Source organism: Puma concolor, chromosome A2, assembly GCF_028749965.1.
Source record: "Puma concolor isolate L17-30 chromosome A2, mPumCon1.1.hap2, whole genome shotgun sequence".
NCBI classification, from domain to species: Eukaryota; Metazoa; Chordata; class Mammalia; order Carnivora; family Felidae; genus Puma; species Puma concolor.
Window position 1 is genome coordinate 111,393,519 of NC_141668.1, and position 24,772 is coordinate 111,418,290.

General features: G+C 52.4%; 1 protein-coding gene across 3 annotated transcripts in view; it reads left to right on the top strand.

The window, feature by feature from the left end:
* The first annotated feature begins 1,067 nt into the window (after nucleotides 1-1,067).
* CFAP100 (cilia and flagella associated protein 100) overlaps nucleotides 1,068-24,772 on the top strand; it is a 51,358-nt gene continuing 27,653 nt past the window's right edge. For all 3 annotated transcript variants that reach the window (XM_086697256.1, XM_086697257.1, XM_086697258.1), the window contains exons 1-7: nucleotides 1,068-1,161; nucleotides 2,169-2,276; nucleotides 12,107-12,181; nucleotides 19,321-19,421; nucleotides 21,950-22,142; nucleotides 24,309-24,376; nucleotides 24,471-24,634. In XM_086697256.1, the coding sequence (XP_086553382.1) occupies nucleotides 2,228-2,276; nucleotides 12,107-12,181; nucleotides 19,321-19,421; nucleotides 21,950-22,142; nucleotides 24,309-24,376; nucleotides 24,471-24,634 (650 nt within the window). In that variant the 5' untranslated portion in view covers nucleotides 1,068-1,161; nucleotides 2,169-2,227. The remainder of the gene's footprint in view (nucleotides 1,162-2,168; nucleotides 2,277-12,106; nucleotides 12,182-19,320; nucleotides 19,422-21,949; nucleotides 22,143-24,308; nucleotides 24,377-24,470; nucleotides 24,635-24,772) is intronic.

The following is a 24,772-nucleotide window of genomic DNA, read 5'->3' on the forward strand; positions in this document are numbered from 1 at the left end:
TGAGCACACACACACACACACACGCACACAAATCACGTATATGGCTTAACATAATATTTCCTTTGTCCCTTGTACAAAGCCTATGGTAGATACTGCCAGTTGGAACACGGTCCTCCAGTGGGAATTGAGGGATCCCCGCTCCTTCCACCTCAGGGAGCCCCTCCATGTTCCATGGAACTGGTCTCCCTACCTGCTACACCTGCCTTGGGCAGAGCCAGGAGCTGCTGGGATTCTCCCTGGCATCTTGCTGGCTGGCAGTCTGCTCCAGAGCACAGAATACTGCTAGAAAGACAGAGCCCTGACTGTGCCCCAGCTCCAAGCAGCCTTTGTGAATCTGCAAATTCCCTAGATGCATGGGACAATGTGGTGACCATGGTGAGGACTGGAGGGGTTCTCCTGTTTTGAAGGAACAAGGGATGTCAGCTGGGGAGGCAGAGGGCCCACCCTAGCCCACATCCGCTGGTGAATCTGGACTATCTGAACTGGATCCCTGCTCTTTAACATCTCATTCCTTCCCTGTCTTCTGATAGTCCTTGCTGGTCATTCTGTGTCTTTCGTACATGTCTCATTCGCCCTCTGGTAGAGTAGGGATTCTCAAGCCTTAGCCAGCAATGTAACCAGCCTGTTACCGCCCTGGTTGCACGGCTCTGCCCCTAGAATTTCTGCTTCAGAAACAGGCAGAACGTTGACTTCTCCAAAGAGTTCCTGGCATCTCTGATGCTGCTGGCCCCGGGGCCACACTTTGAGAACAGCCCCTCTAGAGAGTGAGGTCCACTCGACAGAAAGGACAGGTCTGTTTTTGCACCACAGGTATCCCGAGGTGCACACTGAAGAAATGAATCGGGGAACGACAGGAAAAGAGCAAGAGTGAGGAACGAGGAATGACGGAGGGAGGAAACTCCTGTTCCCCAGGCCCCATCCCACACCGTTCGGGCGGCGACCCGACAGCTCGGACAGCAGGACTCTACGACTTTCTGCGCCGGGACCCTGCAGCCCGCAGGCCCCACCCCCACGCAGCCGGGGCGTCTAGGCTTTGTGACGTCACCGCCCTGGCCTGCAAGAAGAATGGTTGCCATGGCGACGTAAATAGAAGGCCCGGACGCCCTGGGCCGGGAACTGCCGCGCGGAGGTTTCGGAGCTAGCCGCTGCGCACGTGGGCCGGTGGGTGCGCGCGGGGTCGCATGGGGGGTTGCGCGGGGCCGGGGATGCGCGTGGGGCCCGGGGAGGGCTCCTCTGGCGCCCCTTGCAAGGCCCCTTTGCAAGGCTGCCCGTGTGTCCTTACTCGTTACTTTGCTTTATCATATACCTAGCTGTCTAGCCATCCCTGTGTCCTTCCATGCCTTGTGCACCCCCGCTGTATGGCCCACTGCTCATCCCAACCGAGTTGGGGTGTTGGGAAGCGGGGCGCTGCTAACTCGTCCTTCTCCAGGCCTGGGCAGTAGCAGAGTGTTGCTGGAATGGCTCGGACTTTGGAGGCCAGGAATCTTGAGCTGGAATCCCCGCTGTGGCCTTTCTTTGCTGTGTGACTTTGGACGCCTCGCTGAATCTCCACTTTGCTTCTTCCTTTGCAAAAGGAAAATTTCATTCAGCGAATCGTTAAGACGCTCCAAAGACGCCACGCTAGGCGCTTTGATGAGCACATTGGCTCCACGTGAGAAAAGACCCCTGTCCTCTTGGAGGTTGCTTTCAGGGGGGAAATAGGCAATGCACGGATTTTTTTTAAGTGATAACTCAGACAGCGGTAACTGCAGCGAAGAAAGTAAGGTGAGGTCATATGGGGTTGGGGAGAAAGAAAGCATGTGGACGGTGTGGTGAAGGAAGACATCTCTGAAGTGGTGCAGGGGGAGCACCCTCCCACCCACAGCTGGGTGTGGGTGAACATTTTTTGGCCAAGGAAGTGGTACATGCAAAGACCCTGAGACAGAGCAAGGCTGTGCAGGAAGTCTGTGTCTTGTGTGGCGGTGCATGCTCTAGAAACAGAAAGATAAGTCAGGGCAACTGGAACCAAGTCAAGGAGGGGAGAGAGGATGAAGGAGGGGGGAGGCGGGAAGATATAGGTGTTGGCCACACAGTGAGCCCTCAGTAGATGCGAGCTGTTCCCAGCCACCCAGGGATACGGGGGTGAGGGCCCGGGGATCATCTGGCTCAAACACTGTGTCACTCCTCAGGTTGGAATCGCCTTTAGCCAAGGCCAAGTTTTGCAAAAAGCCTTTGTTCCTCTGTCCAGATGTCCAAGATAACATCCACTATGGTCTCCAAGGACATGATTTACAACAGTAAGTATGGGGCTGGCCTAGGCTCAGAATCAGTGACAGCCTAGGGAGCTTGGGATAGTGAGGTCCAGGGTCAGTTGAGGTGAAGGTGTTTCCAAATCAGGCCATGAGGCAGAAATCCCAGGTGTGCCAGGTTCCCTAGAAACTCCATGTTCCATTCCTAGGGCGCTGTAACAAAGTGCCACAACAGACTGGCTGCTTAAACCACAGACATTTATTGTCTCACGGCTCTGGGGAGCTGAAGTCCAAGACATAGGTGTCCCCGGCAGGACTGGTGCCTTCTGAGGGCCACGAGGAAGAGTCTGTTCCAGGCTGTCTCCTGGCTTCGTTGGCTGGCAATGTCTGGCGTTCCTCGGATTATGGATGCGTCACTCTGCCTTCATCGTCACATGGCATTCTGCCTGTGTGCGTGTCTGTTGCAAATTTCGCCTTTTGATTAAGGTCGGGAGTCATACAGGATAGGTGCCCACACTACTACCCATGACCTCATCTACGTCTACAATGACCCTATTTCTTACCAGGGTCATGTCATGAGGTGCTGGAAGTTAGGATTTCAAGTACTCAGAAACATTAACTTGGAGGGGTGGGGGACACAATTCACCCCATAACAGGTTTTGTAGAAGGTACCATAGTGGAGGTGGGGCTCTCTCAGCCTTTCTGCAGCTATGGTCACTGGGATGAGCCCAGAGGAAGTACCAGCTGGCCCCAGGCCCTTGTGGGAGGACATCCTGCCTCCTCTGAAGTCACACACCTGCTGCCAGGTGCCCCCCCTGGGTGGCCTGGAGGGAGGCCGCCAGGGCTGGGGGGGGGGGGCGGGTTGCAGAGTAGGAAACACTGTCATCTGTGTGCTCTTAAATGCCTTCAGCTTGTAATTTGTTTTTGAGTAGGTAAACTGTTGCCATGGTTCAAAATTCCAAAGTGTTCAAAGCCCCCTCTTGTGAAAGGCCCCACCTGTCCCCAGATACGCAGTATTGCCGCCTCAGAGGTGGCCCTTGGCTCCAATCTCTCACCTCCTTCCACAGAGCTCCATTCATAAGCTCTGTGCACACTGGCATATAAATACAGTTCATATACATATAGATACAGTTCATACAGTTTGTCCCTTTCTCACACAGATGGCCACACAAGACACAGGCTTCCTGCACCTTGGTTTTTTCCATTAACCCAGATACCGTGGAGACGCTTTCTTATCAATATATGAGTACCCTTAGACTTCTAGTGTTGTGAGCAGAACAGTAATCCCATAGTGTGGATGTACCATAGTTTATTTAATCAGTCCATGCTAATTGGCATTTAGTTTGTTTTAAAACATGTACAGCTATCGGGGCCCCCTGGGTGGCTCAGTCGGTTAAGTGTCCATCTTGGTTCAGGTCATGATCTCACGATCCATGAGTTCGAGCCCCACGTCGGGCTCTGTGCTGCCAGCTCAGAGCCTGGAGCCTGCTTCAGATTCTGTGTCTCCGTCTCTCTGCCCCTCCGCCACTCATGCTCTATCTCTGTTTCTCAAAAATAAATAAACATTAAAAAAATATTTAAAAACATGTACAGATATCATTTGCCCCCACTGTTGCCATTCTGTGCTTACTCGCTCTGTTCCAGAGTGAATTAAAAAATGAAGAAAGGCTGAAATGGGGTTACCAAAAAAAAAAAAAAGATAGCTTTGAAATGTTTACAGACAACAAATCGATTCTAAACGCACAGACACACACACACACACACACACACACACACACACACACACACCGATGCAGCAACATGACTGCACTAGCACAAGACCGTTGAAGACTTTATAAACTATGTTGATTCATCCAGAAGAACCAGGAGAGTGGTTACATGGCAGGGGGCGGGGCGTACCCTGTAACCCTCAACACTGTGTATATCACTTCCCTTGCAGGTGACATGTAAACAGGAGGCTTCCCTGGTCTGGGTTGAGGGTCTGTGCCTTTGGGAGGAAACCGGGCCAAGCAGGTACCTCAAGTGTACAGACCCAGGGCATTACCAGGCCAGGCCAAGCAGGGGCACACAGGGGGGTACGTGAAATCGCTCCATGGGGGCAGATTGTTGAGCCTGACATCCTGGGTTCAGCTTCAGGAGCTGGGGACTAAGGTAAGGGCCAGAAAGACTGAGTTCCCTGGGGGGAGAGGGGAGCCTGGGCTAGGTACAGGTAGGCTGTCTGGACCCCAGCCCAACCCAGAGAGCCGAGGGCGGAGGCACTGGGGTCAGACACACCCGGTGGAGCACCGCACCTCTGCGAGCCTCAGCTACCGCATCTGTGGAATGGGAGCAATCCCCAGTCCCTAAGGCTATTGTGAGATGCAAATGGAAACACAGGTCAAGGGCTCAGCATGACGCCCTGTGCACCGTAAGTGCCCTATAAACAGTAGCCTCCTTGACATTGCTATTATTAGTCTCTCCACCATTATTACACCCAGTAATTATTACACCCACCATTATTACAACCAGTACCCCACCTTCAGGGCCTCGGCTGGTCTCCCAGTGTGAAGCCTGAGTCTGAAGAAGATGCTCAGAGAATACAGGTGGAGCGGTGGTTAAGGGGTCTGGGCCAAGACGGCCGGAATTTGACATCAGAGGAGTGAGCTCTGGGTTTGCTCTTCATTCACAAACCTTTCTTAAGTGCCAGCTGGATGCAGGCATCTGTTCTAAGCACTAGGGATTCAGGAATGAATAAAACCCTCCCCTTGGTGAGGACTCATATTGCGACAAGGGAGGCAGACATTGGAAAGCAAACAGTCTGTATTTACCAGCCAAGAAGCAGTAGAAGGAGACCTACCAGAGGCTTTGGGCAGGGGCATAGGGCGTAATTTAAATGGGAACGGTAGTCCGGGAAGGCGTCTCAGAGGAGGTGACATTCGATACCTATCAGTAACGATCCTGAAGGATGAAATAGAGAGGACATTCGAGGCAGTGGAGAAAGCCCAGCAAAGGTCCTGAAGCCAGTATGAGCTTGCAGTGTGAGAGGAAGAGACAGAAAGCCAGTCTGGCACAACTTGGGTAGGGCCTTGCAGGCTGTGGGGAGGATTATTCAGTTCTGTTGAGGTGCTAGGAGGGGTTTAAGCAGGGAGATGGCACCATTTCTGGGCCTTATGACTTCAATGAGTAGGGATGCCATTGTCTGTGACACAGGAAGAGGGGCTGGTTCACCCACAGCCTCCCTGGAGATGCTGGGCAAGGCGTCACCCCTGGTGCAGAGGTGGACACTTAACAGAGACCTTGTCCAGGCAGAGGAGCCAGGGAAAGCCCAGACTAGACCCAAGGCTTCCCAGTCAGGCTTGTGGGGAGGGGTCTGCAGGACCCCTGCAGAAAGTTGGAGAGAAAAGCAATAAACAGCTTCCCTCTCAGAGCTGCTCTGTTCCTGCCGCTCCACTGCCTGTGTTCCTAGGCCAGACCAGAATGCTCTTCCCCTAGATCTCCCTGTGGCTCCCTGCTCTGCCTCCTTTAGGAGTTCATTCAAATGTCACCTTCTGTTTTATTTTTCTTGGTGCCACTTTCCACCTGCCAACGTGCGTCAGCGTTCCCAACTTGTCTGTCTCTCCCAGCAAGTCGTAAGCTCCACCCAGGCAGGGGTGTTTGCCCGTCTTGCCTGCCGTACTTGCTTGGCAAGTAACAGGTCCTTGGTACAATCCTGTTGGCCTGAAAGCTTTCCCCTGAAGGTCGGAGTTCGGCAGGGATGTCTGCTAGCTATTCGACACTGTGCTAAAAGCTCAAGCCAGAGCATTTATGTTTCTTTTCTGAAGATTTTGTTTTTTGGGGCATCTGGGTGGCTCAGTCGGTTAAGTGTCCAACTTCAGCTCAGGTCATGACCTCGGGGTTCGTGAGTTTGAGCCCCGTGTTGGGCTGTGTGCTGACAGCTTGGAGCCTGGAGCCTGCTTTGGATTCTGTGTCTTCCTCTTTGCCTCTCGCCCACTTGTGCTCTCTCTCTCTCTCTTTCTCTCTCTCTCAAAAATAAATAAGCATTAAAAAAAAAGATTTTGTTTTTAAGTAAACTCCCCACCCAGTGTGGGGCTCCAACTTACAACCCCCAGATCAAGAGTCACATGCTCCACTGCCCGAGCCAGCCAGGCGCCCCCTCTGTAAAGGAAGACGGGAAACTACTCCTATATATAAAGATAATCCCAAGGAACGCACCAGAAAGCTGCTCGTGCAAGTAAATGAATTCAGCCAGGTTGCAGGGTACAAGATCAAAACACCAAAACTATTTGTGTTCCTACACGCCAGCACCAAGCCATCCAAAGTGGAAATTAAGAAAGCAACTCCATTCACAAGGGCATCTAAAAGAGTAAAATCTCTACGCTTGGGGTGACGTCATGGGAAATATTAAGAGTAGGAAGATCCAGGAATCCGTCTCTCCACCAAAACAACTTCTGAGCTGGCAGGAGCTATCAGAATCCCAATTTGGAACTCTAGAGTCTAGATGGACACTTGCAGTTTCCAGGGCAGAACTGGATGAAGAGGCTGGGAGGGGTGTGGGGGATGGGTGAAATAGGTGATAGGGATTCTGGAGAGCACTTGTCATCATGAGCACGGGGTGATGTATAGAATTGTTGAATCACTGTATTGTACACCCGAAACTAATATAACACTGTATGCTAACTAAAAAGAAAAAAAAAAGAGGGTCTCCTGGGTGGCTCAGTCAGTTAAGTGTCCAACTTGGGCTCTGGTCATGATCTCGAGGTTCGTGGGTTCGAGCCCCACATCAGCTCAGAGCCTGGAGCCTGCTTCGGATTCTGTGTCTCCCTCTCTCTCTCTGCCCCTCCTCCACTCACATTCTGTCTCTCTCTCTCTCTCTCAAAAATAAACATTAAAAAAATTTTTTTAAAAAGAGAACAAAAGCAATCATAAATGTGCCATGTAGATATATCAACGTAACGAAAAAGAACTATGGAAATGTAAATCCATATATAGATATTAAAATTGACACACAAATAAAAAAATTTAAAAAAATACAATGTAGGTTGCATTACTACTCAGGTCTGATGAGGCCAACAGATGAGAGGGTGGCTGCCATGGGAGAGGTAGTTTGTTATCCTCACAGATCCCTAGAAACAGGAAGCAGGGCCACACAGGGAAGGACCGGGCTGGGTCAAAAGCAGAGGGAGCAGGGCAACTGTGGGCAGGAGCCTCTGTTGTGATTTCCATGGGAAGGAATGGGTGAGGCAGGGTATATGGGCTTAGGGTTGACTGGATTGAGTAATTTCAGGACTCGGGGCATAGTGCTGTCTTGAGATGTCTGGTACCTGGCCTTGGGTGATTGGAGCAGGGGCCAGTGGACCTGGGTATGAGAACATGATAGCAGAGGTGGGAGGTGGGTGTGTGAGCTCCGGATTAGTTAGTTCGTACTCTTGGACAACTCCTTAACTCTCTCTAGGGATTGGCCAACCCCAGGGTGGAGAGGCAGGGACAGTAAGATCCAGATATTAGAGCGTCAGATATAGAAAGGACAAGCCACAGTTAATGCACCTGTCCTCAAGGAGTTCCCCATCTTATGAAGGAAGGTGACCCCTACAGTCCTATAAGCCACTGAAGAGTGTGCTGGTTCTCTACTGCTGTGTAACAAATTCCCCCCAAAACTTGGTGGCTTAAAACAATAGTAAGCATGCGTTAGCTCAGTTTCCGTGGGTCAGGAACTCACAAGGGGCTTGGCTTGGGGTTCTGGCCCAGGGCATCTCCTTTGCGGTCATCTGAAGGCGAGGCTGGGGCCGCGGCATGGGCTCCCAGCAGGCTCAGTCACATGACCGTTGGCTGGGGCTGACACTTCCAGAGCAGGTGATCCCAGAGAGAGCAAGGCAGGACCACAATGTCTTCTCTGACCTCGCTCCAAAAGTCACCCACTGTCGCTTCCACGGCTGGAGGGGTCATGGCAGGGCGTGAGTGCCAGAGCCCAGGGACGCTGGGGGCTATGGTAGGTGGTAGCCACCACAGAGGATATGAGCGCGTGATCATTTTTCCAAATTGTGTCTTAAATGGTCTGCCAGGCTGCCAGGTATGGTCAAGACTCCATGCAGCCACCTCTTTGGGCTCTGGCATGTGTCTCTCCTTTGCCCTCTCACACCCAGGGGTGGGCAAGGCCCCTGCTGTTAAAAGCACCGAATTACTCCTCTTGGTTTTCCCCGCCTCTCAAATTCCTCCCCTTGAGTGGACCTTCTGTGTCCTGTGGGGAATCTGGTGGTGGCCCTTCCCCAGCTGTGTGGCCCTTTTCTGACTGTGCACCTCCCCCGCATTCACAGCCACCCCTTGAGAGCTGGCCAAACCTACCGTGTCTACTGGCATCCCCTCCCTAACCCTGTGGGATCCTGGCTTCTGCCCCATCACTCCACCCTGCCCATCTCGCTCTGGGGGCGTGGCTGAGGCCTCTCCAAGGGCACCTCCCCTCCACTCGCTCCTTCTCCGGCCCTCCTCCCTGGGCTCTGGTCCTCTCTGGCCTGTCTATCTGCTCTGTCGGCCTCCCTGCCAAGCTCCTCCACCATCGGGGTTCCTGGGGCTGTGTCCTGGGCCGTCCTCTCTCTCAGCCACGACCACAGCCTTAGTTTCCATCTGTCCACCAGGGACACCCACATTTGCGTCCTCTCTTCCCCTAGTCCCCAGGCCTCCATCAACAGTGGCCTCTTCAGAGCCCCTGTTTGGCGGTTGCCACGGGGACCTGAACCCAGCACCCTGCCTGAGCTCCGGGCCTCCTGATCCCCACCCCCGCCACCCCAGATCCCTCCTTCCCTTCTCTGCCACCTCAGCAAACAGCGCCTGATGCAAGGGCGTTCTTGCCTAAGGGATGGAGTTATCCCCGGGGCTCCCTTCTCTCCCATGCCCACACCCAGTCAGGCACCAAGCACCCCCCCCCCCCACCGGGCTCTTCTGGAAAGCACTGCATCCATGCCTACTCCCGCCCCGTCCTGCCACTGACTCCCACCCTCATCTAAGCCCCCAGCCGTCTTCTGTGGGGAGCAGAAGGTCCTGGTAGTGCGGAGGACAGGCTCGGCGGTGTGCAGGGGAGATACCGAGTAAGTCCCAGAGTGAAGGAGGGACGAGGCTGGGTCCCACAGTGCTGGCCCATCCCTCTTGTAGCCGGAGTGCAGAGAAGGTGTCTCAAGGGAGTAGAGGCAGAGAGACAGCTGGCTGCTGGAGAAGGAGCAGGTCAACAGGTTGCTTCCCCAGGGAGCTGGCATCTTCCCCCCACCCCCCACCCCCCACCGCACAGGTGCTACTGGAGGCAGGAGGCGCCCACCCCCTCGTCTCCCCCTGGAGGCAGGAGGCGCCCACCCCCTCGTCTCCCCTTGCTGGGGGTAGGGAGGGGGCATGTTATCACTTTCTATGAGGACATGTTGCAGCCAGCTCACCTCCCCCGGAGAATTTTTCTAAAAGTAGGCTTCCATTTTTAAAGCTTTTTAATTAAAAAAAAAAAAAGCATCCTGTTAAAGTACTAGAAGAAAACAGGAACTTTTTACATGTACTTAACCTTCAGATGCAGAATGCCTCTCTAAGCAAGATACAAAATGCCAAAGCATTGCACTGAGTAAACATTAAAATGTCCTGTAAGGCAAATGCATGAGAGACAGTCCAAAGGTAATAGTCGTATCAGCGGGAGCAAACATACTGTCAGCAGCTCCGACGAACAAAGGAGCTAGTGTCCTCTAATAGGTAGAAGTGCTCAAGATCATTTAAAAACTACCACATCCCAATTTAAAAATGAGCAAAGGATACTAACAGAGAGAAGCCAGGATAATCAGCATCTGAAAAGATACACGATCTTTTCTGAGATCAAGAAGTGCAAAGTGCAAATTAAAATCAAGATGAGTTTATTGCCTCTCAGACTGACAAATTCCAGGTGTGTGGGAAACAGTCCAGCTCAAGCTGGTGATAGAGAGCAAGGATTGTGCAAGTTTGGAAATTGCATGAGATTAGAAATAGCCTCAGGGTCCTAAGGGGCACCTGACTAAGGGGACCTGACTATGGAGCAAGGAGATTTGTGCATGGGCAGATATACTGTTTCTGAGAGAGAGAGAGAGAGAGAGAGAATGCAAGAAGGGAAGAAGGGCAGAGAGAGAGAGAGAAAGAGAGAGAGAGAGAATCCCAAGTAGGCTCTACACTCAGCACAGAGCCCGATGCAGGGCTCGATCTCATGACCCTGGGATCATGACCTGAGCCAAAATCAAGAGTCAGACACTCGACCGACTGAACCGTTCCTCTATTCTTTTTTTTCTAACTTTTAAAAAATGATGGGAAATGATCCATAACAAAATTTACTCCTTTGAGCATTTTTAAGTATACAGACCAGTGGCATTGTAAGTACCTTCGCACTGGTGGGTAACCGCCACCACCATCCAAACCCAGAACTTTTTCATCTTGTAAAACTGAAATTCTGTCTCCATTGAACACTAACTCCCCACCCCATCCCCTCCCCCAGTGGCTGACACCCACCATCCTGGTTTCTGTCCCTAGGAGTCTGACTGCTCTGGGGACCTCATGTAAGTTGGCTCATACAGTGTTTGTCCTTGTGTGACTGGCTTCTGTCACTCAGCACAGTGTCCTCAAGGTTCATCCATGGTGTAGCATGAAAGATGATTTTGCAGTGAAAAAGTAAGGGGACATCTAAGCACGCGTATGCAAAAATACCTCTGGTTAGAGAAACAAAGATCCATTTGGTAGGGAGGGCTCCGGGTGAGGATTTTTCGTCGTATCAACATGTCATTTCAGTGGTCATCGTAACACAGCAAACCACATCGTTAACCCTTTTTGCCATGCCTGTGCATTGCTCTTTTAATTAAGACAAAAGTTGAATTTCATTAGAGTTTTGGTTTGTTTGGCTTGGGTTTTAATCTATTTAAATAATAGCAGTATCCGTTGACTTTTGTGATCTAGTTAACTAAATGTTGCTACCTGGCAATTGAACCATGCAGTCAGCCAGATGGAGAATATGCACCCAGCAGTCTGTGCTCCTGAATTCTCCACACACCTCACCGCTCCCTATTGCCTCCCCTCTGCTCACCGTTATATATGCAGTTTGACCTGCAGGCATCTGAGTTGTCAGCCCCACACCCTTGACCCGCCTGCCAGGGCCACAGGACAGCTCTCTTCCTCACTCTTTCCACAGCCCATCACCCAGCTGCTCAGGGTCTGCCCTTGGTATATGTCCCTCACCTCACAAGCCCTGCCTTCCCGGCGTCATCCCAAGTCTCCTCCCCCAAGCTGGTCCAAAATGACTGGCTGCCCACCTGAGCACATCCCCAGGCTCTCTGGCAGCCCCCTCCCCATCTGCCAGCAGCTGGCTGCCCTCCCAAGCTGGCATAGACTGGAATCTCCAAGCTACAGATGATTTCTGAGTTGGGGTAGGAGAACCTACCAGGCCAAATGCCTCCATCCCTGTGGGTGTCAGTTGAAGGGAAGGCATCAAGGATATGGGCTTCCCCAATCTTCCGCTGCAGTCCCGAGGGAAGCCCTGGGAGGCTCACGGTAAAGGCGCAGGCAGGGCCCTGAAGCAGAGGGCTTGGGTCTGTGACCTCCCCATAAACGGGCCCTGCGCGCCTCTCGTGGGGCAAATGGAAGGATGCTGAAGAGAAAAGCGCAAAACGTGTTGTGTGTGTCAGGCACGTGTGCACACGGGCCATTTTTGTGCACAGTTATCACAGCTTGCCAGCAAAGTCCATACAATCCTCTCAGATGTGGAAACTGAGGCTCAGGGAAGCTGGGTGACTTGTCGGGGGGGGGGGGGGGGCTCAGCAGGCAGGCAAGGGCACTGGAGTCTCTCCCAGCCTCCTGCTGTGTTCACGGCTTCAAGAGCCAATGAGTCATTTGCTGTGGCCTTTGCTTTCGTCTCCCCGCAGAGAACATCTTGGAGTCCACGGACAATAGTTCTACTTCAGTCATTGAAGAAAAAAAGGAAAAACGCAGGAACACAGGTAAAGGGAGCCCTCAAGCTGGGAGCTGAAGTCTGCGTGGGTGAGAGTCAGACATCTCCCTCTGTAGGCCTGTCTTCAACACCGGTGGCAAAAGGAAAGTCTTCTGCTTCCAATGGGTTACCGAGACCCAAAATAATAGTAATGTAAACAAAGTAGGATTTATTTTTCCTCCAGTAAAGGGAAATGTGGGAGGCAGTCCAGAGCTCCAGGAGGCCCCACAAACAGCAGTTCTAAGAAACTGTCCTGGTGACCAGATCCCAAGTCTTTCTGCCTTCAAGCCAATTTTAGCCTTAGGGTTTCAACTGCAAAGTTATCATGTGGTCACAAAATAGCTGCTGCAGCCTCAGCCATCACATCTGATTTCAGACATGGGGAAAGGGTCAAGGGAGGAGCAAAACAGCCTCCCAGCCAGCTCAGTCCTCCTTGGAAAAATACCCTTCCCAGAGGACCCACACAGCAATTTCTGCCTACGTTCCATTGTCTAAAATTTGTCCTGTGGCCATCAGTATCTGAAAGGGAGGCTGAGCCATGTAACTTTTCAACTAGGCAACTTCCCCTTGTTAAGAGGAAGAAGGGTAGGCAGCTGGCTGCTTGTACTGCTTCCTCTGAGCCTCTGCAGTGCTGTTCCATCCCCCTGGCCTCCTGTGCCACCCCCCAGGTTCCAAGGCCAGTCTGATCCTTCCACAGAAGGGGGCAGATGGGAGCACACTCCCTGAGCCTACCTCTCACAGGCTGAGCTCCCACCTCTCATTCCCCTGCCTGCCCCCCCACCTACCTGGTTTCCTCTTTCTTTTGATTCTGAAAACCCAAACCTGTCCAGGAATAGAGACTAAGGTCCTGTGAACTCAGGTGCCCATCACCAGTACAGAAGATTTAGCCACATTTGTTTCATCTATCCTTCTCTTTTTTTGTTTTTTGTCTTTGCCAGAACATTTTTTAATTTTAATTTTTAAAGTTTTAATTCCAATATAGTTAACCTACAACTAGAATAGTTTCAGGTGGACAATATAGTGATTGAACATTACTCAGTATTCACCATGATAGCTGTATGCTTTATTCCCCAACACCTGTTTCTCCCATCACCCCACGCCCCTCCCTCCCTCTGGTGACCATCAGTTTGGTTCTCTATGGTGAAGTGTCTGTTTCTTGGTTTGTCTCTTTTTCTGCCTTTGTTCATTTGTTTTATGTTGTAAATTCCACAAGTGAAATCACATTGTATTTGTCTTTCCTTGAGAGACTTAACATTGCTTAGCATAATACTCTCTAGCTCCATCCACGTTGTCGCAAATGACAAGATTTCATTCATTTTTATGGCTAATATTCCTGTGTGTGCACGTGTGTGTGTGTGTGTGTGTGTGTGTGTATCACATCTTCTTTATCCATTCATTTATCCATGGACAACTGGGTTGTTTCCATACTTGGCAAGCATACTTTAAATTTAAATCCAGGCAGGGCACCTGGGTGGCTCAGTTAGGCGTCTGACTTCGGCTCAGGTCATGATCTCCCAGTTCGTGAGTTCAAGCCTCATGTCGGGCTCTGTGCTGACAGCTCAGAGCCTGGAGCTTGCTTCAGATTGTGTGTCTCCCTCTCTCTCTGCCCCTCCTCCACTCACACTCTATCATTCTCTCAAAAATAAATAAACATTAAAAAAAAAGTCAAATCCAGGCATGTCCTTGCATCATTACATCCCACAACATACATTTTTCAAAAATAGGGCTTTTCTTTGCAAGACCACAGTGAAGTTACCCAATTATCTCAGATATGTCTTCCTATAGAAGATTCGTTCTAATTGATTCAAATGAGATCTGATCATCTTCTCTCTCTTTACAATCTAGCAGAGCCCCTCCCCCACGTCCTTTCATTTTCTACGTGTTGACTTACTGAGAAATGGCGTTAATTACCTGTAGAACGACCCCTGTTCTGTATGTAATTGTTTGCTACCAGGTCATTGTTCTAGAAACTGTTTCTCTGTTCCTCATCTTTCTTTTAATTGTACATTTTAACCTTACGTGCTTGATAAGATGTTCCATTTTGTCCACAAGAATGCTTCCTACCACCTCTCACAAGAAGCCCGTGTGTCTAGCTGCCCCCCACTCGTGGCATTGCCACGCTCGGTGGGGTCTGGTGGTGACCGCCTGGCCCTCTGCCACATTCCCATCAACCATTCACCCAACAGCTTCTTCTAATCATGGATCCCTGTGCCTGAACTGATCACCACATTAAGGGTAAGGCATCCGGGTTTGGTGTGATTGGTTTGGTCCCTTCGCTAAGGTATAATTAGGTGAAATGCACAAATCATAGGTATACAGTTTGACAAATTTCAGTAAATGTATACACATTTGTAGCTTCCATCTCATTCGCCATCTAGAACATTTGCATCTTCCCGGAAGTTCCCTTTCCCCCAGAGACAGCAGGGCTCTGCTGTCACCCCAGAATCATTCTATCCATTCTTGAACCTCATATAAGTGCAGTCACACTCCGTGCTCTTTCGGTCCTGGCTTCTTTCACGCAACATCACACCTGTGAAATGCCAGTCACAAGAGTCCCTTCTTGGTTGTTGCTGTGTGCATTCTGTTGTGTGCATATGCCGACAGTATATCATTCTTTCCGGGATGGATGAACATTTGGGTTGTTTCTGGGTTTTTGATATTCTGAGCAATATTGCAGTGAACATTGCTGTGCATGCCATTTAGAGGACATAAACGCTAATTTCTCCTGGAAATGAGGAAGGAGTGGAATTGCTGGCAGGATGTTTAACCTTAGTAGATAGTGCTGAGCAGTTTTCCAGAACACTTGTACCAATTCACAGTCCCACCAGTAACAGGTGTGAGCAATCCAGACGCTCCACATCCTTTCCAACACCTGGCACGTTGTCAATACTTTTGCTATTACCTGGCCCTTTGGATATGGATTAGTATCTCATATTTCCTGTGATCCATGAGAGTGATTACCTTTTCATATGTTCACTGATGACTCTGTTGTGAAGTGCCTGTTCCTGACTCTGCCCACTTTTCTGCTGGGTTGTCTTTTCATTTTAATGATTTCTAGGAACTCTTTACATATTCTGGAAACAAGTCATTCACCAGTTCTAAATATGCAAATACCTTCTCTCACTTGGCAGATTGGTTTTTCCCTTCTTAGTGGTGCATGTTTAATGAACAAAAGTTCCTAATTTTAGTGGAGTTCACTTTCCCAATCATTTTCTTATCGTTTTATGTTTTATGAACTGTTTTAAAGCTCTCTGCTGACCCCCAAGGCCATGAAGATACTGCATTTTATACAAGTTTTGTTTTCACTTTACAATCAGACCTATAAATCATCTCTAATCTAGTTGTAACCATTTTGTTTGCAGATTCTTTGGATTTTCTCCTCTACAATCACATCACCTTGAGATGACATTATTTGTCCTTCCTTTCCAAGCTTATACTTTTTATTTCTTTTTCTTGCTTAACTACAACCCTGAGTAGAAGTGCAAAGACGGGCATCCATGCCTTGTTCCTGATCATGGGGGGCAGGGGAAGCACACAATATTTTGCCTAGAGGTTTCTTGTAGATTCCTGTACTCATTTCGTGTTGCTGCTACAGCAAATTACCACAAACTCAGTGGCTTAGAGCAATACAGATAAATTATCTTACAATTCTGGAGGTCAGAGTCCAAAATGAAACTTAGAAAACTAGAATCAAAGTGTCCATGGGGCTGCGTTCCTTCCAGAGGCTCCAGGGGAGAATCTGCTTCCTTGCCTTTTCCAGCTTAGAGGCGCCTGCGTCCTTGGCTCCTGGCTCCTTCCTCCATTTCCAACTCCAGCAGCACAGCGTCCTCCGGTCTCTGTGACATCACTCCAACCTCTGCTTCATTGTCACACCTCCTCCTCATGCTGCTGGCCTTCCTGCCTCCTGTTAGAAGGACCCTCGTGATTGCATCAGACCCATCTGCAAATCCAGGACCATCTCGCATCTCAAGGTCCTTAGCTTCATCCCATCCGCAAAGTCCCCTTTACCATATAAGGGAGCCTAGTCACAGGTCTGGGGTGTAGGCCATGGACATCTTTGGGGGGCCATTACTCAGCTCACCACACTTCCTCTTATCAGACCAGGGAAGTCTCCTTCTATTCCTATGTTGCTAAGACTCTCATTAAAAATCAGTTTCGAACTGTATCAAATACTTTTACTGCATTTCTTGAAAAGATCATATAATTTTCTCCCCCATTCTGTTATTGGGGTTACTACATTGATTGGTTTCTAAATGTCAAACCGACTTTGCCTTTCTGGAATGATCTGCTCCAAATGACTGCCATCCTTGATCGTGGGCTCATCTTCACATTAATACATTAACCATTAGCCGTTCGGAAACATTCCCTACTTGCAAGACTGCAAATGCAATTTCTGTTTTTGGAAGCCCGTCCCCACATAGCTACTTCTAGCTCTGTGGCCTCGGGTGAGCCGCTTCCCTCTCCGTGCCTCAGTTTCCTCAGTGGGAGTAACAAGAATTCCCAACTCATAGGATTGCTATGAAAATCAAGTCAGGTATAGTCCTTGGTCTGGCCCACGGTTAAGTGCTCAGTGCTTGCTAACTATCGTAATTAATCTTTTCGATGGGGACACGGGACATGCAGCCCAGGCGTGCTACCGGCCAGTTTGGGGACATAAAGACTCCGACTCTGGCTCAGTCCTCACTCTTCTGAATTTAGGGAGATGCCTCTGCCCGGGGCTGCTGGGCAGATGCAGGGAGTGAGAGAGACAGGCATGAGGATGTGAGGAGGGGGTTAGCTGTGCAGCACCACTGCTGCACCCAGAGCCATCACTTCCTGCACACCCTCCTCCCACAGCCCAGCCCATTGGGCCGCACTTCCCCACTTAACCCCAGACCCGCTGCCTCCCCAGTTCCAACACTCCCTGTCTGCCAGGCTCCCCCCTTCTTGTCCGGAGCTGTGTGCAATTTCTAAACTTATGCCTTTTCTGGCGGGGGTGGGGGGGGGGCGGGGATGGCCTGGTGAGGGAGGCGAGCCACGTGCCCAGGGCACCATGTCCCCCGACCTCCTCCCCCTGCCACCTCCCCCCCACCTCCCCTGCCGCCTGACACAGAGAGGCCCTTGGGCGGTCTCTTCTGGAACCGCTGTGTCGGAATCAAAGGATGTAAAAGAAAGTTGTGATTAGGCGTGGGACAAGAGTGCACGACTCCAAACCAAACCTGCACAAGCCCGGTCCCTTCTCCTCCCATCCACCACCCGTGTGACCACTACCCACATGACCTCTCCCTATCTTGGGTGCCCCCCTCCCACGGGCTCCCCTCTCCAGAAGCCCAGCTGAGAACGGACTGCCTGCTTCCTCCTCCCGGCTGGGCCCAGGAGTGGATAATCTTTCTTTATTCTTCTCACTCGTTTTCAAACTATTTTGACCGGTTGAAAAGTTGAAAGAATAGTATAAAGATGTTGTGGACTCGGGGCTTTCCTGACACCTCCACAGGACAGGTGTGGGTGAAGGGTCCTGGCGGACCACTGGGGTGACATGCTGGGGTTGCACTGGCCAGAAATGGCCCACCCCTCTGGCTTCCGCCCTGGTTCCCTCCGATGGCCTGAGCAGGGTGGAGTCTGTCAGTTTCTCCACTCTTCCTAGTTGACAAGTAGGACTCTTGTGCGGCGGTATTTTGAGTCTCTTAGAACTTCATATCCCCCCTTCACAGCATCCCCTTTCTGCTGGTGAGGGTGTGAAATAAGACAGAAAGGAAAGGCAGGCCAGCATCAGACTTCGAAGTCTGGAAATGCTCACAGCCCCTGGCCTCTGTTCTCCCTTCCCGAAATCAGTTGCAAAGACCCAGTCCGTGGGGGCACACGGGTGTGTGCCGCGGGGTGTCCGAGGCGGCTCCCGGGCTGCTGCACATGTCCCGGCAACAGGTCCTGATGAAATCACGCGTTACCGCAGCCTTTTACATTTGCCTACAGGCCCACAAAGAATTAGTAATTTCGCAGACAGCTGCTGAAGGTAAAGTGTTTTTAGTTATTTATTTTCTTAAAGATTTTTTTATTTTATTAATTTTTAAAAGTGTTTATTTACTTTTGAGAGAGAGACAGAGCATGAGTGGGGCAGGGGCAGAAAGAGATGGAGACACAGAATCCGAAGCAGGCTCCAGGCTCTGAGCTGTCAGCACAGAGCCCAATGCTGGGCTCTAACTCATGAATCATGAGATCATGACCTGAGCCGAAGTCGGACGCTTCACCGACTGAGCCACCCAGGCGCCCCTGGTCAAGTGTTTTTTAAAAGAAGATATGAAATTATTAAAAATAGGTGTTAGCATGTACTAGAAGAAAATACCCCCAGAAATATTACCAGCGATTGTTTTGAAGTGGAGGAATTATTTTGTTATTATACTCTTTAGCTTCCAAGAATGCTTTACTTTGTTTTACAACGAATGCTGTTTCCTCCAAATGGAGGATGCGGGAGAAAGCAACCATATTTTTAAGACCTTAGTTTGGTGCTTCTGGGTTCTGTCCTCCCTGATCCCTGCTGAGCTGAGCAGTGGGAACCTAACCCTTACCCAAAGGGGTGGGAGGAGCAGCAAAATTAGGGTCCTTGGCAGCTCCCATCTCTCAAAGTCCTGCCCTGCCTCCCCTGGCCTCAGGTGTTTTGCCGTCACTCGCCCCCAAACTCAGCCTCCCTCTGGGGGGCTTGTGGAGAATCCTGCGGACAGGGCATTGCCCTACAGCACTCACTGCCCTCCGCAGGCAGGTGCCTCTGCTCTGGAGTCACCAGGCCTCCCCGACCATCTGGCCCCATCACTTCCCCACTCCTGCTTCTCCCCTCTGCAGAATGGGGGTTCCTGGGACTTTAAATGAGAGGGGACAGAGGGCCACATGTCTGAGACCGGGGGCGGGGGGTGGGAGCTGTGTTTACCAGGCCTCTTTCAGATGTCAGGGACAGAAGCCCAAGCCCACCTAGGTTAAACCTGACAGGTGAGTTTCTGCAGTCAGAAGGTCCAGGGTTGGATTTCAGGCACAGCTGGATCCAAGAGAACATTCAACACCTGCTCACGCTTACAAGGAAGCTCCTCATGCTGGGTTGGGAGGGCACCAGGACTCCAGAGGCACAGACCACCTGTTTGGAAGAGCTGGCTCGTCTCTCCAATGAGATATCTCCCTCCCCAGTGCCCGCGATTGTTCCTGACCATGTGGCTAATCCTTTCCACATGTCTGGAGACGTGGATTTCTTCTTGCTCAGAGATCAGGAGCGGAATAAGTCTCGCCTAGTGAGTATCCAGGACTGAGGCCTGCCTGCAACTCTTCCCTCCTTCATGCACGCAGACCCAGATTGCTCTTCTCAGAAGAGTACTTTCTTCAGGTCACTCTCTCACTCTAGAATAGTCAATGGTTCACTATTTTTAAAAAATGTTTATTGATACTTGAGAGAGAGAGAGAGAGAGAGAGTGAGGGAGGGGCAGAGAGAGAGGGAGACACAGAATCCCAAGCAGTCTCCAGGCTCCGGGTTGTCAGCACAGAGCCCCACACGGGGCTCGAACCCATGAGCCGTGATATCATGACCTGAGCTGAAGTTGGATGCTTAACCGACTGAGCCACCCAGGTGCCCCTCACTATTTTTAAAAAATCAACTCGAAACCCTGACGATCCAATCTCTGACCTGTCCCACTGTCTTACCCAGCTTCATCGCCACTCTTCCTGGGCCTTGTCAGAGTGGGCTGTTGGAAGCTGCTGTGGCCACCGTGCTTCAGCCACCAGGTCTTTCTGCTGTCCCTTGCATGAGATGCCACCCTCCTGACACTCCCTGTCCTTCAAGGCCCTTCTCAGACCTCAGGCCCCCTCTCGCCTCTCCCAGGAGACCCGCCCCTCCAACTGCTCCAGCCTTGCACAATCCCTCTCGTGGGAATTCTTGGAGGCCAAATCCACACACAAACATGCACCTGTGCGTGTGTGCGCGTGCGCACACACACGTACACATATGCATGGCCCTCAGCAGCACCTGGGAGTCCCTGAGCTAGCCCCGGACCCCCCTCCACCGGCCCGCGCCTTGTCTGCACCCCAGCATAGTCTGTCTTGCCTCCCCACCCAAGAGCCCACTTGCCCACTCCCACCTGCCGTGGCATGGCTGGAGCGAGCAAGCGTCACTGCAGCCAGGCTCAGGGAGGACTCACCAGCGGGCATCTTCACTGAGAAGTGCTCAGCATGGGCCAGGTTTCTGGGACATGGTCTCAGGCACATGCCTATGACCAGCCCTCCCGGGCTGACTCTGTCTACTTCAACTCATGGCTCAGTATCTGAGATTCCTCGGAGAACTGGCTCCGGCCGAGACCCCAACCGAAGACACAAAAGGAAATGCACGTTTTCCAGCCCCTACTCAGACCTCCCTGCCCCACCAACTGCCTAGAAGCTCTGTGGGGGCCACCATCAGTGTTTTCCCCATCCTGCTGCCATGCTGTGCACCCACTCATGCCCTGGAAGGAGACACTCCCACAAAGCCACACCGAGCAGCACACACTTCTGCGAGGCCTCCAAGTGGGCAAATACAGCAGAAACACACACAACTTTCTCTGACGGACTTAGAGACCTTCCTCCAGGGCAGGATTATCTCTTCCCAGCCTGGCCCTGCTTCCACGGTCGCTTCTGCCTTCTTCCTAAACCCCCCAAACATGGCACCCGTCCCCCCCCCCAGCACAGCCCTCCCCCCTCAATCCCGCACCCCAGCAGAGCCCCCCCAATGTCACATTGACCCCAAGCAGCTGCCCAGTTTCTTCTAAGTGCAGACCCTCTGCCACTGGGAATCTAGGTGATATTTCCCCAGCTTTGCTACACGGAGGTCCAATCTAGGGGCCTCGGGCTGGGTCCTGCCACAGATGTGGTTTCCCTAAGCAGCTTTCTAAGCAGCATTCATTGCTGCACCTGGCAGCCCTGGGGAAAGGACAGATGAAGAGAAGAGGATTTGTGCAGGCCTGTCTGATCCTGCAGGCTGAGGTGCCTGGGCCATGGAAGGATGTGGAGAACCCCCAGGGCTTGGGCTGCAGGAAGGGCTGGGCTCCCCTGAGGGGGCCTTTGGCCTGCACTAGTCCTCAGGGAAGAAAAGCCCCCATCCCCACGCCATCCTGGGGTCCCCCCAAGTTGAGGGCTCAGGGACGGGAGCAACGCTGGGGCAGGTTGGAGGCCAGGCTGGGTGGAGAGGAGCAGATCCCCGGCGACCTGCCCGCCGCCGCCAGCTCTGACTACCGAGCTTGCAGACCAAACTCGGAATTTCGAGTTTCTTTTGGAGACTCACAAGATCTAGCTTCCCGGAACCTTCGGTGTGTCCGATTTAGCAAATCACAATTTGAGAATATGAGAATAGTGTGAATGAATTTCAGGAGGAACCATCGCTTAGTATGTCCCTGCACTACTGACCCGGAATGCAAACCTGGCTCGGCATCCTGTACTTAATCTGGCAACCCCACCCCCACCTCGCCCTTAACCCCTGCTCTCAGCCCCACTGCCCTCTCACCCCGGGAGCTGTGCTCAGAGCCCCCAGGAGCGTTTTCCCCGGCACACAGCTCCGCAGCCCCCTCTGCGCGCAGCAATGCTCAGCCCCGCCAAGTGCACCCCCACCCTGACCCAAGTGCGCCCCCCGGGCAATTCCCCCTTCACCTCCCCGCGCCGCATGCGCGTCCCCTCAAGGCTGTGCGACCCAGGGACAAGGCGTCGCCGCCGATGGGAGGACGCTGGTCCCAGGTGCGGTGGGGGAGGGGGTGGAAGTGGTGGCCGGCCCCGTCCGACCCCGGCCGACCCCGCCCAACAGGAGCGGGAGCAGAAGAAGACGCTGCGGATGCACCAAAAGATGACCTACGCGTCCAAAGTGTTGGCCAAGCACACCAGCCTGCGTCGCGAGCTGCAGCTGGAGGACGAGATGCAGGACCAGGAGGTGCGCGCCGAGGCGGAGCGGCTGCGCGCCTTCCACGACGATATGGCGTGGAAGCTCTCCATGACCAAAGGTGGCCCCCTTCCCCAGCGTCGGGTCTTGACCTCGGGGCGCGCGCAGTGCTGTTCACGTGCTCGGAGAGGCAGGGCTCCGATGCAGTGGGGAAGGAGGGTCGTTTCTGTGTCTGACCCCGCCTCCCTCCATCACAGGGATGGATTCCAGCCGGACTGCCAATCTAAAAGCCTTTGAATCCCAACGTTGCTTGCATTCGGAAGGTTCCCGTGCACGTGAAGGCAGATTGCGCCCATATAAAATATAGTCCCTTAATATGGTGGAGGGAAAGAGCATCAGTCTGGAACCAGGTTCCCTGGGTTCAGATGTCAGCTTCAGCACTGAATGCCCTCGCCATCCTGGGCCAGGTGTTCACCTCCTCTGCACGGCAGTTTCCTCTCCGGTCTGATGACAGTGGCGACCTCGTGGGTTGTGGGATTCAGCGTCTTTAGATGCTACACGGAAGTCCTGTGTGTGTGTGTGTGTGTGTGTGTGTGAGAGAGAGAGAGAGAGAGAGAGCTGTTATTAATTTTATGACCCAGCATTAATACTCTACCAGCCCAGATGATAGAGTCCTGGAACCCAACTGGTGTACTGAATGTGAATATTAATCTGAGACCCCCCAGCCTCTACCCCCTGACCCCGTGGCTTGTTATATGGGGGAACAAAGCCCCTGAGCTCACTTTGACATTATGTGTGCCGAGCTCTGCATGAAGAGACACAGAACTGCACTTTTTTCCTTTTGGTCTCTACCCTCCATTCCAAGATCTGGGAGAGGAAGCTGGTCTCAGTGGGAAGACTGGACCCAGCAGGTTTAGGCACCAGACCTGTCGGTATCCCAGATTTGACTTGCAGTGAGGACCTGGGTCTCCTTGAGGGAAGGGCCTTCCCACAAGATGGGCCAGGGAGGCAGAGGCCCAGCTGGGTCTCTGCCAGGCTTCTAGGCTTGAAACACCACTCCTACACCACACTAGGGTCTTCTGGAACGGAGAGGGTTTAAGAGATGAGGCAGAGAGTCACATGGCTCTGCTGTCCTTTCCTTGGCTCCTGGTCTCTCCAAAGTCAGGATGTCTCTGGGCTTTCCTCTCCAGAAAGACCAGGGAAAGAGGATCCCGTGGCCCTTTGCCCTCTGCTTTTGCTCCAGAAGGTCTTACAGGGGCCCACCTTAACTTTCTCCCACTGGCTTCCCGCCTGGTGTGTAGACCTAGCTGATGAGGGTTTTTGGGGTGATAGTGGGGCCCATGCGGCCCGGAACCAAAGACCAAGAAAGAATTCTTGAAGACGTCTTTGGTGCAAAAGGGTGATTTTCTTGAAGCACGGGGACAGGACCTGTGGGCAGGAAGAGCTGCCCGGGGACCATGAGGAGACACTGGGGGAGGTAGAGGCCAGCGGAAGTTTCCAGTGAGATTTTCATGAGCTAAAGAAGACTCACAGGATACTGGAGGCCTAGCTAGTGTCAAGCTAAGGTTGTTTTTACCTCTAGCAAAGCAGTAGCAGTAAGACAGCTCCTGGAGAAACTTACTCTGCCCGCCTCAAGTATCTGTCAATGGGCGGCAGGTTATAAGGAAATTTAGTTCTGCCATTTCCTTCTGCCTTTCTTTCCCACATCGCTATGGAGGGGTAATGGAGACTTAGGTCCCGAAGGACTGTGATGCTCTATCAGTTAACCATTTGTTTTTCCCCTTTCCTTTGTTCTTGGGCCGCCTGGGCCGGGGGGGGGGGGGGGTTGTTTGCGGCCTATCAGCTTGCCTTATGCTCCCTCATCGTAGCTACTATCTAAACTGGATCCTGGGGACTTAGAGCACCCCAAATAGAGATCATGCTGCCCTGTTTTTCTCTCCCCATCCCTTTGCAGTTCCTGGCCCAATAGGTCTTTCATTATTAGGTGCAGCTGGGTGAAACTTCCTGGGCAGGGCTGTCCAGAGTCTCACTCCAGGTGAAAAGAGTACTACGGCAGGAGAGGCTCAGGCCAGACTCAGGAAAGGACTTCCCACCTGGCCCGATCTCCAGCAGTGGAGAGTGTGATATATCCACAGAGCCTCCTCTCCTGTTGCTAGAGACGGAGCCCAGTCTCCCAGAGTCCCCGTAACAACCTGGGCCTCACAGCAGAGCAAGTGCCTGGAGAGGTATCCCGGCCGGTCTGGGTCTCTCTCACCCTGCCCACCCCGCCCCTCTCCTCTCTTTGCAGAAAAGAAGATGGAATGTGATAACCTGAACAACTACATCAACCAGAAGCGCCAGATGTTCCGCATCCAGGTTGGCCCAGCTGTGCTGTGGGGGCGGGGGGGGGGGGGGCCCAGGCGGGGTCTGTCCCAGTGAGGGGTGTGACTCCCACTCTGGTGGCCCTCAGTACGCCCTGGACATGAAGCAGCAGGAGATCCAGCGGCTGGAGCTGCTGGTGACCAAGGAGGAGGCAGAGCTGGAGCGGGCAGAAAGGTCCCTGGAGAATGACGCCGCCCTGTTCGAGGAGTTCCTCCGGGAGAATGATCGGAGCTCGGTGCAGGCCCTGAAAGCGTGAGCCCACACGGAGGGCCCCCCAGTGCTCGTGGGGCCTGAGCACCTGCGCCCACGCTAGCCTGCAGCCCGCCTGTCCCCCATCCCCTCCCCCCACCACCTGACCCTGGCAGCTCCCCCCACCCACCGCCCAGCCCC